The 17,500-nt window shown below is 40.8% G+C and overlaps 1 protein-coding gene across 4 annotated transcripts in view; it reads left to right on the top strand.

Moving 5' to 3' along the window:
* Positions 1-17,494, top strand: part of s1pr1 (sphingosine-1-phosphate receptor 1) — a 31,280-nt gene extending 13,786 nt beyond the window's left edge. The window contains exons 1-2 of one of the 4 annotated variants that reach the window (XM_086225591.1): positions 7,557-7,667; positions 13,836-17,494. In XM_086225591.1, coding sequence (XP_086081717.1) covers positions 13,946-15,055 — 1,110 coding nt within the window. In that variant the 5' untranslated portion in view covers positions 7,557-7,667; positions 13,836-13,945 and the 3' untranslated portion in view covers positions 15,056-17,494. The other 3 variants (XM_086225592.1, XM_086225593.1, XM_086225590.1) reach the window with 3 other exon arrangements.
* Positions 17,495-17,500: the final 6 nt, after the last annotated feature.

The raw sequence follows: 17,500 nt of genomic DNA, 5'->3' as shown, positions 1-17,500 counted from the left end.
TATCATCTATCTATCATCTATCTATCTATCATCTATCTGTCCATCATCTATCTATCTATCTATCTATCTATCTATCTATCTATCTATCTATCTATCTATCCATCGTCTATCATCTATCTATCATCTATCTATCTATCATCTATCATCTATCCATCTATCTATCCATAATCTATCTATCTATCTATCTATCTATCTATCTATCTATCTATCTATCTATCTATCTATCTATCTATCTATCTATCTATCTATCCATCGTCTATCATCTATCTATCATCTATCATCTATCTATCTATCATCTATCATCTATCCATCTATCTATCTATCATCTATCTATCCATCATCTATCTCTCTTTCTATCCATCATCTGTCTATCATCTATCTATCCATCATCTATCATCTATCATCTATCCATCTATCTATCTATCATCTATCTATCCATCATCTATCTATCTATCTTTCTATCCATCATCTATCTATCATCTATCTATCTATCATGTATCATCTATCTATCTATCATCTATCTATCTATCATCTATCTATCATCTATCTATCTATCCATCTATCTATCTATCATCTATCTATCTATCATCCATCTATCTATCATCTATCTATCATCTATAATCTATCTATCTATCATCTATCTATCATCTATCTATCTATCTATCATCTATCTATCATCTATCTATCATCTATCTATCTATCATCTATCTATCTATCATCTATCATCTATCATCTATCATCTATCTATCTATCATCTATCTATCATCCATCTATCTATCTGTCTATCTATCTATCATCTATCTATCATCTATCTATCCATCATCTATCTATCTATCTTTCTATCCATCATCTATCTATCATCTATCTATCATGTATCATCTATCTATCTATCATCTATCTATCCATCTATCCATCTATCTATCTATCATCTATCTATCTATCATCCATCTATCTATCATCTATCTATCATCTATCATCTATCTATCTATCATCTATCTATCATCTATCTATCTATCATCTATCTATCTATCATCTATCTATCATCTATCTATCTATCTATCTATCATCTATCTATCATCTATCTATCTATCTATCATCTATCTATCATCTATCTATCTATCTATCTATCATCTATCTATCATCTATCTATCTATCATCTATCTATCTATCTATCATCTATCTATCTATCTATCATCTATCATCTATCTATCTATCATCTATCTATCATCTATCTATCTATCATCTATCTATCATCTATCTATCATCTATCTATCTATCTATCATCTATCTATCATCTATCTATCTATCTATCTATCATCCATCTATCTATCATCTATCTATCTGTCATCTATCTATCATCTATCTATCTATCTATCTATCATCTATCTATCATCTATCTATCTATCTATCATCTATCTATCTATCTATCTATCATCTATCTATCATCTATCTATCTATCATCTATCTATCTATCTATCATCTATCTATCTATCTATCATCTATCATCTATCTATCTATCATCTATCTATCATCTATCTATCTATCATCTATCTATCATCTATCTATCATCTATCTATCTATCTATCATCTATCTATCATCTATCTATCTATCTATCTATCATCTATCTATCATCTATCTATCTATCTATCATCTATCTATCTATCATCTATCTATCTATCCATCATCTATCTATCTATCCATCATCTATCAAACTATCTATCTATCTATCTATCATCTATCTTTCTATCCATCATCTATCTATCACCAATCTATCAATCATCTATCATCTATCATCTATCTATCATCTATCTATCTATCATCTATCTATCATCTATCACCTATCTATCTATCTATCATCTGTCATCTATCTATCTATCTATCTATCATCTATCTATCTATCTATCCATCATCTATCTATCCATCATCTATCTATCATCTATCCATCTATCTATCTATCTATCTATCTATCTATCTATCTATCTATCTATCTATCTATCTATCTTTCTTTCCATCTATCTATCCATCTATCTATCATCTATCTATCATCTATCTATCTATCATCTATCATCTATCTATCCATCATCTATCTATCTATCTTTCTATCCATCATCTATCATCTATCTATCTTTCATCTATCATCTATCCATCTGTCTATCTTTCATCTATCTATCTATCTATCTATCTATCTATCTATCTATCTATCTATCATCTATCCATCTATCTATCTTTCATCTATCTTTCTATCATCTATCCATCTATCTATCTATCATCTATCTATCTATCCATCATCTATCTATCTATCTATCTATCCATCGTCTTTCATCTATCTATCATCTATCTATCTATCATCTATCTATCATCTATCCATCTATCTATCTATTATCTATCTTTCCATCATCTATCTATCTATCTATCTATCTATCTATCTATCTATCTATCTATCTATCTATCTATCTATCTATCTATCTATCTATCATCTATCTATCTATCATCTATCTATCTATCATCTACCTTTCATCTATCTATCTATCTATCATCTATCTATCATCTATCTATCTATTATCTATCTATCTATCATCTATCTATCATCTATCTATCTATCATCTATCTATCATCAATCTATCCATCTATCTATCATCTATCATCTATCTATCTATCATCTATCTATCATCTATCTATCTATCTATCTATCTATCTATCTATCTATCTATCCATCATCTATCTATCTATCTATCCATCTATCTATCCATCTATCTATCATCTATCTATCATCTATCTATCTATCATCTATCATCTATCTATCCATCATCTATCTATCTATCTTTCTATCCCTCATCTATCATCTATCTATCTATCATCTGTCATCTTTCCATCTATCTATCTATCATCTATCTATCTATCTATCTATCTATCTATCATCTATCATCTATCCATCTATCTATCTTTCATCTATCTTCCTATCATCTATCCATCTATCTATCTATCTTCTATCTATCTATCCATCATCTATCTATCTATCTATCTATCTATCCATCATCTATCATCTATCTATCATCTATCTATCTATCATCTATCTATCATCTATCCATCTATCTATCTATTATCTATCTATCCATCGTCTATCATCTATCTATCATCTATCATCTATCTATCTATCATCTATCATCTATCTTTCTATCTATCATCTATTTATCCATCATCTATGTATCTATCCATCGTCTATCATCTATCTATAATCTATCTATCTATCATCTATCCATCTATCTATCTATCATCTATCTATCCATCATCTATCTATCTTTCTATCCATCATCTGTCTATCATCTATCTATCTATCATCTATCATCTATCCATCTATCTATCTATCATCTATCTATCCATCATCTATCTATCTATCTTTCTATCCATCATCTATCTATCATCTATCTATCTATCATGCATCATCTATCTATCTATCATCTATCTATCTATCATCTATATATCATCTATCTATCTATCCATCTATCTATCTATCATCTATCTATCTATCATCCATCTATCTATCATCTATCTATCATCTATAATCTATCTATCTATCATCTATCTATCTATCTATCATCTATCTATCATCTATCTATCATCTATCTATCTATCATCTATCTATCTATCATCTATCATCTATCATCTATCATCTATCTATCTATCATCTATCTATCATCTATCTATCTATCTATCTATCTATCTATCATCTATCTATCTATCTATCATCTATCTATCATCTATCTATCATCTATCTATCTATCATCTATCTATCTATCTATCATCTATCTATCATCTATCTATCTATCTATCTATCTATCATCTATCTATCATCTATCTATCTATCTATCATCTATCTATCATCTATCTATCTATCTATCTATCTATCATCTATCTATCTATCTATCATCTATCTGTCATCTATCTATACTCTATCTATCTATCATCTATCTATCATCTATCTATCATCTATCTATCTATCATCTATCCATCTATCATCTATCTATCTATCATCTATCCATCTTTCATCTATCTATCCATCTATCTATCATCTATCTGTCATCTATCATCTATCTATCTATCATCTATCTATCATCTATCTATCATCTATCTATCATCTATCTATCTATCATCTATCCATCTATCTATCATCTATCTATCATCTATCTATCTATCATCTATCTATCATCTATCCATCTATCTATCCATCATCTATCTATCTATCTATCTATCTATCTATCATCTATCTATCTATCATCTATCCATCTATCATCTATCTCTCCATCTATCTATCATCTATCTATCATCTATCATCTATCTATCTATCATCTATCTATCATCTATCATCTATCCATCTATCTATCCATCGTCTATCATCTATCTATCATCTATCATCTATCCATCTTTCTATCTATCATCTATCTATCCATCATCTATGTATCTATCCATCGTCTATCATCTATCTATAATCTATCTATCTATCATCTATCCATCTATCTATCTATCATCTATCTATCCATCATCTATCTATCTTTCTATCCATCATCTGTCTATCATCTATCTATCCATCATCTATCATCTATCATCTATCCATCTATCTATCTATCATCTATCTATCCATCATCTATCTATCTATCTTTCTATCCATCATCTATCTATCATCTATCTATCATGTATCATCTATCTATCTATCATCTATCTATCTATCATCTATCTATCATCTATCTATCTATCCATCTATCTATCTATCATCTATCTATCTATCATCCATCTATCTATCATCTATCTATCATCTATCTATCATCTATCTATCTATCTATCATCTATCTATCTATCATCTATCTATCTATCATCTATCATCTATCTATCTATCATCTATCTATCATCTATCTATCTATCTATCATCTATCTATCATCTATCTATCTATCTATCTATCTATCATCTATCTATCTATCATCTATCTATCATCTATCTATCTATCTATCATCTATCTATCTATCATCTATCTATCATCTATCTATCTATCTATCTATCTATCATCTATCTATCTATCATCTATCTATCATCTATCATCTATCTATCTATCTATCATCTATCTATCTATCATCTATCTATCATCTATCTATCTATCTATCATCTATCTATCATCTATCTATCTATCTATCTATCTATCTATCATCTATCTATCTATCTATCTTTCTATCATCTATCTATCATCTATCTATCTATCTATCATCTATCTATCATCTATCTATCTATCATCTATCTATCTATCATCTATCAATCTATCATCTATCATCTATCTATCTATCATCTATCTATCATCTATCTATCATCTATCATCTATCTATCATCTATCTATCTATCTATCTATCATCTATCTATCATCTATCTATCTATCATCTATCTATCTATCTATCATCTATCTATCATCTATCTATCTATCTATCATCTATCTTTCTATCATCTATCTATCATCTATCTATCTTTCTATCATCTATCTATCATCTATCTATCTATCTATCTATCATCTATCTATCTATCTATCTATCTATCATCTATCTATCATCTATCTATCATCTATCTATCTATCATCTATCTATCATCTATCTATCATCTATCTATCTATCATCTATCCATCTATCATCTATCTATCTATCTATCTATCATCTATCTATCATCTATCATCTATCTATCATCTATCTATCTATCATCTTTCTATCATCTATCTATCTATCTATCATCTATCTATCTATCTATCATCTATCTATCTATCATCTTTCTATCATCTATCTATCTATCATCTATCTATCTATCTATCATCTATCTATCTATCATCTTTCTATCATCTATCTATCTATCTATCATCTATCTATCATCTATCTATCTATCTATCTATCATCTATCTATCATCTATCTATCTATCATCTATCTATCTATCTATCATCTATCTATCATCTATCTATCTATCTATCATCTATCTTTCTATCATCTATCTATCATCTATCTATCTATCTATCATCTATCTATCATCTATCTATCTATCTATCTATCAATCATCTATCTATCTATCTATCTATCATCTATCTATCATCTATCTATCATCTATCTATCTATCATCTATCTATCATCTATCTATCATCTATCTATCTATCATCTATCCATCTATCATCTATCTATCTATCTATCTATCTATCATCTATCTATCATCTATCATCTATCTATCATCTATCTATCTATCATCTTTCTATCATCTATCTATCTATCTATCATCTATCTATCATCTATCTATCTATCTATCATCTATCTATCATCTATCTATCTATCATCTATCTATCATCTATCTATCTATCATCTATCTATCTATCTATCATCTATCTATCATCTATCTATCATCTATCATCTATCTATCTATCATCTATCTATCATCTATCTATCTATCTATCATCTATCTATCATCTATCTATCATCTATCTATCTATCTATCATCTATCTATCATCTATCTATCTATCTATCTATCATCTATCTATCTATCTATCTATCATCTATCTATCATCTATCTATCATCTATCTATCTATCATCTATCCATCTATCATCTATCTATCCATCTATCTATCATCTATCTATCATCTATCATCTATCTATCTATCATCTATCTATCATCTATCTATCATCTATCTATCATCTATCTATCTATCATCCATCTATCTTTCCATCTATCATCTATCTATCTATCTATCTATCATCTATCTATCATCTATCATCTATCTATCTATCATCTATCTATCATCTATCTATCCATCATCTATCTATCTATCTATCATCTATCTATCTTTCTATCCATCATCTATCTATCTATCTATCATCTATCTATCTATCTATCCATCATCTATCTATCTATCTATCATCTATCTATCTTTCTATCCATCATCTATCTATCTATCTATCTATCTATAAACCCAACTTCTGTGAAACAAGTGAGATGCCTGGATTTTGACCCTGACTCCGCCCCTTGCTGATGTCACAGACCCGTTTCAGTAGGAGGTCAGTGACACGAGCAGCTGGAAGCTTCTTACAAAGAAACAAAGACTCAACAACTTTTCTGATAACTATTTTCAAATATTATGATTATCATAGAAAATATGTTACATTAATCTCTTCTCAAGAAGAAGAGAAGCGCAATATCATCATCATTATGAACAGTGTTTGTGTGTGTGTGTCTCAGTCTGTGTGTGTGTGTCACTCAGTCTGTGTGCGTGTGTGTCTCAGTCTGTGTGTGTGTGTGTGTCTCAGTCTGTGTGTGTGTGAGTGTCTTCTCATTTTCTAATTGGCTTCATGGGGATGGGAATGTTAGCCCTTGCAAGGTTCGAGGTCAAGACATTCTGTTGTGATGGTTCAGGTTGAGGTCAAAGGTCAATGATGGGACAGTCCCGCCAACTCTGTGTGTATATGTGTCTGAGTGTGTGTGTGTGTGCGTGCCTGTGTGTGTGCGAGTGTGCGCCTTTGTATGTGTGTGCGCCTGTGTGTGGGAGTTTGTGTGTGTGTGTGTGTGTGTGTGTGTGTGTGTGTGTGTGTGTGTGTGCGCCTCCGCTCTGCTCTGCTTCATTCAGCAGCGGGCGGGTTCGTTTCTCTCGGGACTCTGAAGGTAAAACGCGACTTAAATCTTCAGTAGAAGTTTGATGATGACGATGACGATGATCGATTTATCATGATCAAGTTTATCAGCTCCAAAGTTCCGCTTCATCGAGTTCTCGCTGTTGTCCGGACGCTCGGTGCTGGAAAGCGGCGCATTTCAAGCTGCGTTTTTACCGGAATTATCACTAACGGATAATTAACGGTGTCACGGAGTTTCTGATGAAGACCGGGAGGTAATGAACGGGATCATTTCTTGTCTCAGCTCAGTTTCTTCCAGGTGAAGCAGTTTTATTCCTTTGATCGTCTTTGGCTGAGGGGCTTTCAGGTCGTTCTGGTTGATGTACTGGTGTTAATTTGTTTAACAACGAACTCTTGGACCCGGCCAATACGCAGATTTCCTGAAAGTTTGAGGGAACCGAATTAAAGTCTTACTGTTTGAAACTTGAAGTTTGTCTGGAGGCGAAAGAGTTAATCACACAGTTTAGTGGCTGTTCAGCCGTTAAGGGTTCTGCTGCTTTTGGTTCTCTGGTATCAGACGGTGATAGGGGCGACTAGGGCCGTTGGGTTCATTAGATGAGTTCTGCGTCCGTCCGTCCGTCGCCCCCCCCCCCCCCGGTTTCCATGGTAACTTTTGCTACAGTATGTTTTTTTTCCTACTCAGGCAGAGAAACAGTGTTAGAAGTGCATTGAATGATCAAGTCAATCCGGATTTGCGCACTGGAGGCGGAGCCAATGAATACCTGCTTCTACTTAGGGGTCATGTGACCCTGGATTCAAGGTTGAGTCCTATAGCAGACAAAAGTCTGAAAAAACGGGTGTTAGCAGAAGGTAGCAGGCGCTAGCAGAGACATCATGCTGCATGTTTGAATTTGAGATGGAGTCATGTGATGTGATTCTAGCTAAATGTTTGGTCTCATTAGATAGAAATATGCCAAATGTGTTAAACATCAAACAGTTTTGAAGTCGTGATGTGTAACCATCAGAATGGCATCTCGTTCATTCCTCCTTCCAGCTCTGGAAACCCTGCTATTTGTAATGCTGCCTTCAGGTACCAGTGGCTAGCTGGGAATTCTTAAATTACAACATTTATGGAGGCAGAGATGAAGAAAATGAGTCTTTCCTGCTGTTGGTCACCCAATCAGTGTGACGTTAACTATTAGCCTGCTAACCAGAACATACAAGGTCCAGATGGTTGTCATGGTGATGAGTTCAAACCCAACTTTAATCACAAACCATATAATTTAGTGAAACATTTTGTTCATTTCATTGTGGATTCATTGCAGAGATACAAAGTATCATATTTTGCTGTTAGAAGATTCTAGCATCACCTCACCTGAACGTGTCACTGCTGTCATACCACAGACGGAACTGCGATACCAACTCCTGCACGCAGACGGTACCACAATATCACCTCCCCACCATATGAGCGTCTCAGGTGAACCAGGACGAAAGTTGGTGATATCTATGCTGGTCCTATGGGTCTCTGTTAAAGTTCAAATAAATACGTGCCTCATCACACCCGTCTAGAGGCAAGATAACATCTACGACCATCTAAGGCTGCTAACCTACCAGCAGGTACCAGGAGGTGTAATCCTAGAAGATGGGGTCTTGGTACCATCTGTGATCCAGGAGGTGGTGTCATGGTAGCGTCTGTGATCCAGGAGGTGGTGTCATGGTACTGTCTGTGATCCAGGAGGTGCCTTCATGGTAGCGTCTGTGATCCAGGAGGTGGTGTCATGGTAGCGTCTGTGATCCAGGAGGTGCCTTCATGGTAGCGTCGGTGATCCAGGAGGTGCCTTCATGGTAGCGTCTGTGATCCAGGAGGTGCCTTCATGGTAGCGTCTGTGATCCAGGAGGTGGTGTCATGGTAGCGTCTGTGATCCAGGAGGTGCCTTCATGGTAGCGTCGGTGATCCAGGAGGTTCCTTCATGGTAGCGTCTGTGATCCAGGAGGTGGTGTCATGGTAGCGTCTGTGATCCAGGAGGCTGTGTCATGGTACCGTCTGTTAGCAGCCACTTGTCTGCTGGATCCCATCCCAACAAGCCTCCTTAAGGATGCCTTCCCTCTAGTCAACACTTCTATATTAAATCAAATTAATCTTTCCTTAGTCACAGGTTATGTGCCACAGGCCTTTAAGGTGGCTGTCATCAACCCTTTACTTAAAAAACCTTCTCTTGACCCAGATGTGTTAGCCAACTATAGGCCAATATCCAACCTCCCCTACATCTCCAAGATCCTTGAGAAGGTTGTCCTGGAGCAGCTACATGAACATCTGCACAGCAACGAGCTCTTTGAAGCCTTCCAGTCTGGATTCAGGGACACCACAGCACTGAAACAGCACTGGTCAGAGTCTCGAATGATCTTCTTATAGCTTCAGACAGAGGTCTTGTCTCTGTGCTTGTCCTTTTGGACCTCAGTGCTGCATTTGACACCATCGACCACAGCATCCTGCTACAGAGACTAGACCATGACATTGGGATTAAAGGAACTGCCCTAAAATGGTTTAAGTCCTACTTATCTGACAGGTTTCAGTTTGTTAATGTTAATAATGACCATTCGGAGTATAGCAGAGTTACATATGGTGTACCACAGGGTTCAGTTTTAGGACCGATTCTCTTCACTCTTTACATGCTCCCATTAGGTGACATAATCCGGAAGCACTCGATCAACTTCCACTGTTATGCAGATGACACACAACTTTACTTGTCGATGGAGCCAGACGACACAAGCCAGTTTACTAATCTGCAAGACTGCCTGAAAGACATTAAATCCTGGATGTCTTCTAACTTCTTAATGCTCAATTCAGATAAAACTGAGGTAATCATTTTTGGACCTAAACACCACAGGGACACACTCTTGAATCGGATCTCTACTCTAGATGGCATCACCCTAACTTCGAGTACAACTGCAAGGAACCTTGGGGTCATTTTTGACCAGGACCTTTCCTTCAGCTCCCACATAAAGCATGTGACTAGGACCGCCTTCTTCCATCTTCGAAGTATCGCTAAGATTAGGAATATCCTTTCCCAGAGTGATGCTGAAAAACTGGTGCATGCATTTATCACTTCTAGGCTGGACTACTGCAACTCTCTCTTGTCAGGATGTCCTAAATACTCTCTAAAGAGTCTCCAGCTGGTCCAGAACGCTGCAGCGAGGGTTTTGACGGGAGTTAAGAAGAGAGAACACATCTCTCCCACTTTAGCTTCTCTCCACTGGCTTCCTGTAGGATCTAGAATCGACTTCAAAGTCCTTCTGCTAACTTATAAGGCTCTCAATGATAAAGCTCCATCCTATTTGAAAGAGCTCATTAGTCCCTACTGTCCGACCAGAGCACTCCGCTCCCAGAATGCAGGTCTTTTAGTGACTCCCAGTATCAATACAAACAGACTGGGAGGTAGAGCCTTTAGTTACCGGGCTCCTCTACTGTGGAACCAGCTCTCTCCATGGGTCAGAGAGGCAGACACTTTAACTACGTTTAAGTCCAGGCTTAAGACCTTCCTCTATGACAGAGCCTTCAGTTAGGACTGGTTCAGGTAGCTCTGAACCATTGATAGCTATGCTGCTATAGGCTTAGACTGCTGGGGGACACATCAGGTTACATTGAGCCCTTCCCTCCTCTCCTCTCCTCTCCCCCTCTCTCCTCCTCTCCTCCCTGCACATTTTACTTGTTGCACTTTGTAGTTTGGCCTTGGTGTCTCGCAGTCTCTCTGTGTTTCCACAGATCCACCGGAGCCCCAACCGCCGCCTGCATCGCCCCCCCCCCCCCCCTTATTCCCTACTGTTACACCGGCCTGCGCTCCCCTTCCATGAACAAGTCTGCCATCCAGTCCCCCATCAAGCTGGCTTGCTCTCCCTGCCTCCCCTACCAGAAGCTTCCTTCTTCAGCTGTTATTAACATTTCCGTGTTTCCCACATTTTGTATTGTAAACTGTTTTCTTGTCTGTAACAACATCTACTGCACGTCTGTCCCTCCTGGTGAGGGATCCTCCTCTGTTGCTCACCCTGAGGTTTCTCCCATTTTTCCCTGTTAAAAGGGTTTTCTATGGAGTTTTTCCTCAGTCGATGTGAGGGTCTGAGGACAGAGGATGTTGTTATGATGCCATGAAGCCTGGAGACAAACTGTTTGTGAAAACGGGCTATACAAATAAAATTGCCTTGCCTTGCCTTGCCTTGTTATCAAGGAGGTGCCTTCAATGTAGCGTCTGTGATCCAGGAGGTGGTGTCATGGTAGCGTCTGTGATCCAGGAGGTGCCTTCATGGTAGCGTCTGTGATCCAGGAGGTGGTGTCATGGTAGCGTCTGTTATCAAGGAGGTGCCTTCATGGTAGCGTCTGTGATCCAGGAGGTGGTGTCATGGTAGCGTCTGTGATCCAGGAGGTGCCTTCATGGTAGCGTCTGTGATCCAGGAGGTGCCTTCATGGTAGCGTCTGTGATCCAGGAGGTGGTGTCATGGTAGCGTCTGTGATCCAGGAGGCTGTGTCATGGTACCGTCTGTTATCAAGGAGGTGCCTTCAATGTAGCGTCTGTGATCCAGGAGGTGGTGTCATGGTAGCGTCTGTGATCCAGGAGGTGCCTTCATGGTAGCGTCTGTGATCCAGGAGGTGGTGTCATGGTAGCGTCTGTTATCAAGGAGGTGCCTTCATGGTAGCGTCTGTGATCCAGGAGGTGGTGTCATGGTAGCGTCTCTGATCCAGGAGGTGCCTTCATGGTAGCGTCTGTGATCCAGGAGGTGGTGTCATGGTAGCGTCTGTGATCCAGGAGGTGCCTTCATGGTAGCGTCTGTGATCCAGGAGGTGGTGTCATGGTACCGTCTGTTATCAAGGAGGTGCCTTCATGGTAGCGTCTGTGATCCAGGAGGTGGTGTCATGGTACCGTCTGTGATCCAGGAGGTGCCTTCATGGTAGCGTCTGTGATCCAGGAGGTTCCTTCATGGTAGCGTCTGTGATCCAGGAGGTGGTGTCATGGTACCGTCTGTGATCCAGGAGGTGGTGTCATGGTACCGTCTGTGATCCAGGAGGTGGTGTCATGGTACCGTCTGTGATCCAGGAGGTGGTGTCATGGTACCGTCTGTGATCCAGGAGGTGCCTTCATGGTACCGTCTGTTATCAAGGAGGTGGTGTCATGGTACCGTCTGTGATCCAGGAGGCTGTGTCATGGTACCGTCTGTGATCCAGGAGGCTGTGTCATGGTACCGTCTGTTATCAAGGAGGCTGTTTCATGGTACCGTCTGTGATCCAGGAGGTGGTGTCATGGTACCGTCTGTGATCCAGGAGGTGGTGTCATGGTACCGTATGTGATCCAGGAGGTGCCTTCATGGTACCATCTGTGATCCAGGAGGTGGTGTCATGGTACCGTATGTGATCCAGGAGGTGCCTTCATGGTACCGTCTGTGATCCAAGAGATGCCTTCATGGTACCATCTGTGATCCAGGAGGTGGTGTCATGGTACCGTCTGTGATCCAGGAGGTGGTGTCATGGTACCATCTGTTATAAAGGAGGTGGTGTCATGGTACCATCTGTGATCCAGGAGGCTGTGTCATGGTACCGTCTGTTATCAAGGAGGTGGTGTCATGGTACCATCTGTGATCCAGGATGTGCCTTCATGGTACCGTCTGTGATCCAGGAGGTGCCTTCATGGTACCGTCTGTGATCCAGGAGGTGGTGTCATGGTACCATCTGTTATAAAGGAGGTGGTGTCATGGTACCATCTGTGATCCAGGAGGCTGTGTCATGGTACCGTCTGTGATCAAGGAGGTGGTGTCATGGTACCGTCTGTGATCCAGGAGGTGGTGTCATGGTACCGTCTGTGATCCAGGAGGTGCCTTCAGTGTACCGTCTGTTATCAAGGAGGTGGTGTCATGGTACCATATGTGATCCAGGAGGTGCCTTCAGGGTACCGTCTGTTATCAAGGAGGTGGTGTCATGGTACCGTCTGTGTTGATGTCTTAATGTGTAGAACCTTGTCACACAGAGCAGCTGGTACCAAACTAATACAATTACTAACATGTCACAGTCTGCAGGAGGAATGTGATGACCCAGAAGTCTTGACCTCAGGTCCTTAATCTGGTCTGTAGTTTCCAGTCTCATGGCTCTAGTCTCTAGTCCCCGGTTTCTCGTCTGGACATCAGGTCTGTAGTCTGGTCTGTAGTCTTAAGTCTCTGACATCTGGTGTCTCTGCAGGATCATGTCTTCGTGCTGTTGGACTCTGGGTTCCTCCTCTGGCTCTCAACCCAACATGACAGACTGAAGCTAACTCACCTCCAGCGCCCCCTCTTGGACTCCCGCTGGCCATGGCTGAGCCCGCTGACTTTGACCTGATCGCTAAGCACTACAACTACACTGGCAAGTTCCGCAAGACAGAGCAGGACTCAGGCCTGAAGGCCGACTCTGTGGTCTTCATCATTGTGTGCTGCTTCATCATCCTGGAGAACATCCTTGTCCTCACCACAATCTGGAGAACCAAGAAGTTCCACAAGCCCATGTACTACTTCATTGGGAACTTAGCACTGTCCGACCTGCTGGCTGGCGTTGTCTACACCGCCAACATCCTACTGTCGGGCGCCAACACCTACAAGCTGACCCCCACACAGTGGTTCTTCAGGGAGGGCAGTATGTTTGTGGCACTGGCTGCATCCGTCTTTAGCCTACTGGCCATTGCCATTGAGCGCCACCTCACCATGTTGAAGATGAAGCTGCATAACAATGGGAACACGTGCCGCGTCTTCCTGCTCATCAGCACGGTGTGGATGATTGCAGCGGCATTGGGGGGTCTCCCTGTGATGGGCTGGAACTGCATCCACAGTCTGAGCCACTGCTCCACTGTGCTGCCACTCTACCACAAGACCTACATCCTGTTCTGCACCAGCGTCTTCAGCATCATCCTCATGGCCATCGTAGCACTCTACGCTCGCATCTATACACTAGTGCGTACACGCAGTCGTAAGCTTGTTTTTCGTAAGGTGTCCAATGGCCGCAGCAACACCGGCGCCAACAGCAAGAGCTCAGAGAAATCAATGGCACTGCTGAAGACCGTCATCATTGTCCTGAGCTGCTTCATAGCCTGCTGGGCGCCACTCTTCATCCTCCTGCTGCTGGATACTGCCTGTGAGACGCTCACCTGCCCCATCCTCTACAAGGCTGAGTGGTTCCTGGCGCTCGCTGTTCTTAACTCTGCCATGAACCCACTCATCTACACGCTGACCAGCAATGAGATGCGCCGTGCTTTCCTCAAGACGCTTCTGTGCTGCACTGCGTGCCTCCGACCCAACGCCAAGTTCAGTGGGCCCATCATGGGGGCGGAGTTCAGCCGTAGCAAGTCAGATAACTCCTCCCATCCCAACAAGGAGGAGGCTGAGTGCACACCGCGGGAGACAACGGTGAACATTACCTCCTCGTCCTAAATAGGCGTCGGTGAAGTGGATGTACAGTTTCAGATATAGAGTTTGACTTTGTACTGGAAACGAACACTGCCAGGTGGCCCCAACACCAACCAGATCAGGACTCACTGCACTTGATTTTCTTACTGGTTGAATTAGGAACCAGTAAAGCTTCAGATGGGAGGCCCAGTCAATTTGAAGCTCATGTCTGCAACATATCATGGCTGCATGACCGCTGCAGGTGCATTTTGGTTACCTGGTGGTCCAGGTTCACCTGGAGCCGCAGGGTCTCAGTGGTCCAACTTCATCAGGACCTGCAGCCGTGGATCAGATGGACCGAGCTTCGTATCAAGAGTTACGGTTGTCCACTGTAGAAAAAGAAGCAGGCGTCTTACTGACCCGCTCAGAGCAGCCAGAACTGTTAGCATGTCCACGTATTTAAGACACTCCTTCATGAACTCTTGTCCTATGGGAAAAAAGTGAGGTCAGAGGTCAGAGATCAGCCGCTTCCACTGTTGTTATGTTTCCAGTCACCTGAGGGTTAAAACAGCAACGAATCATCAGGGAGTCTGAAGTAGATTTACTGGATCAATTCAGATTGAATCACCATGGCAACCAGCATCTGGATTCTTTCTGTCTCTCCTCCTTTCTTTTCTTCCTCTTCTCTCCTCCCTCCTTTTCTTTTGTTTCCTCCAACCTGTCTTTTGTTTCTTCCTTCCTCTTGATTCCTTCAATCCTTTTTTCCTTTTTTCTTTTCTCCCTTTGTGTTGTGAATGAATTGTTTACTTTTTTAGTGGTACAATTAAATGTCGTAGCATCCCTGTTAGCTAGTAGCTCATTTGTGTCTGTTGTCCTTGGGTAGGTAAAGAAAGCCACCCAACACACTCACTCACACACACAAACACACTCACTCACACACACAAACACACTCACACATCAGGAACCTGAACAAGCAGAATCCCACATGCTGATGTGTTGAATGTCCAGTGAGGATCAGAGGAACACACTTACTGACCAGCTTTGAGCCCATCAGCTCAAAAATGTCCTTCCTGACTTCAGATGTAAATCTGTCCTGCTGCCACCATCATGAGTGAGGACCACGATGGAGCAGGCGACTGCCACCATCTTAGTTTGAGAGCCTCATTCCTGTGTAGCTCTGTGTTTGTATGCAGGTCAACCAGAACTCTGTCCACTCCTCTGTAAACCTCCATGAGATCTGAAATTCCACAAAATTCCTCCTTTGTTTTTTTTAGTCCTGAATGTGCTCTGCATATCAGTGACGTGCTTGCTAGAACTAGCAGGCTAATTTGGTTCCATTATGGCTGCTGTTCTTCTAACTGTAGGTCCGTGTATGTAGTCCACATGACTGGATGGGAGGCGGCCCGGTGGAGCAGTGGTCCTCACTGTGGCCCCCCATCAAGAAGGTTGTGGGTGGAGCCCCGGCTGCAGCACGGGGTCTTTCTGGGTGAGTCTCCATGTTCTCCCTGTTCCTGCTGGGTTCTCTCTGGTACTCCAGCTTCCTCCACAGTCCAAAGACATCAAGAGGGACCAGGTTAATCCAGACTCTAAATTGACCGTAGGCGTGGCTGGGAGAGCCAATGGTTGTCTGTCTCTATGTGTTGGCCCTGCCATGGACTGGTGACCTGTCCAGGGGGAAGGCTGCTGGGATAGGCTCCACCCCCACCACCCTCAACAGGAGAAGAGGGAGAAGATGGAGGGAGGGAGGGATGATGGATGGATGGATGATAGATGGATGGATGGATGATGGATGATGGATGGATGATGGATGGATGATGGGTGGATGGATGGATGATGGATGGATGATGGTGGATGGATGGATGATGGATGGATGATGGATGATGGATGGATGCTTGTGTAAAACAGCAGGGGGCCGGCTCATCTGTACGTTGGACTCATGGACACCTGACCAAACCAGGTGTGAGACTGGAAAGATTTTGTGAGGCTTGATGGAACAAGCTGACCTCTGGATTCACATGATTTTACAATTTTGTAGAGAAAAAAAAAGTTCTGGGTAAAAGTGGTCAGAATGTATTTTCTACTTTCTGTCTTGTTGTCAGTAGCAACGTCACAGGAAAAGAAGAGTAGTCCCTTCACCCTCAGGTCACTTTAGTGAAGAAACGTGGGAGCAAAAGGTTGCCAGAGGAATCTCAGTACAAGCCACTGAACTGTTTTCCACGACATGGTGTTGAGACCGGAGCGTTCCATCAGGGTCTGTAGATGGGGGTCGGCGTATTTGGAGAAGATCAGGTGAAACCATCAAAGCTCCAGCCACTAAATACAATTGAGATTCTTAAACTCAAAAAGTTGCCATGTTTCTGCTGATGTCTTTGTTTTTCCATGTGATGGTTTGGTTCGGACTCTGTTACCATGGTAACTATTGCAGCTGATGGATTAATCCATTAACTCCTGAGTGTTTGTTTAACCCCTGAAAGTTGCTTCATTAGCTTC

Source organism: Aulostomus chinensis, chromosome 14 (assembly GCF_037954235.1).
Source record: "Aulostomus chinensis isolate RoL2024-O1b breed Wild chromosome 14, RoL_Achi_v1.0, whole genome shotgun sequence".
NCBI classification, from domain to species: Eukaryota; Metazoa; Chordata; class Actinopteri; order Syngnathiformes; family Aulostomidae; genus Aulostomus; species Aulostomus chinensis.
Note: the sequence above shows the minus strand (reverse complement) of the source record. Positions and strands in the feature narration are given on the sequence as shown.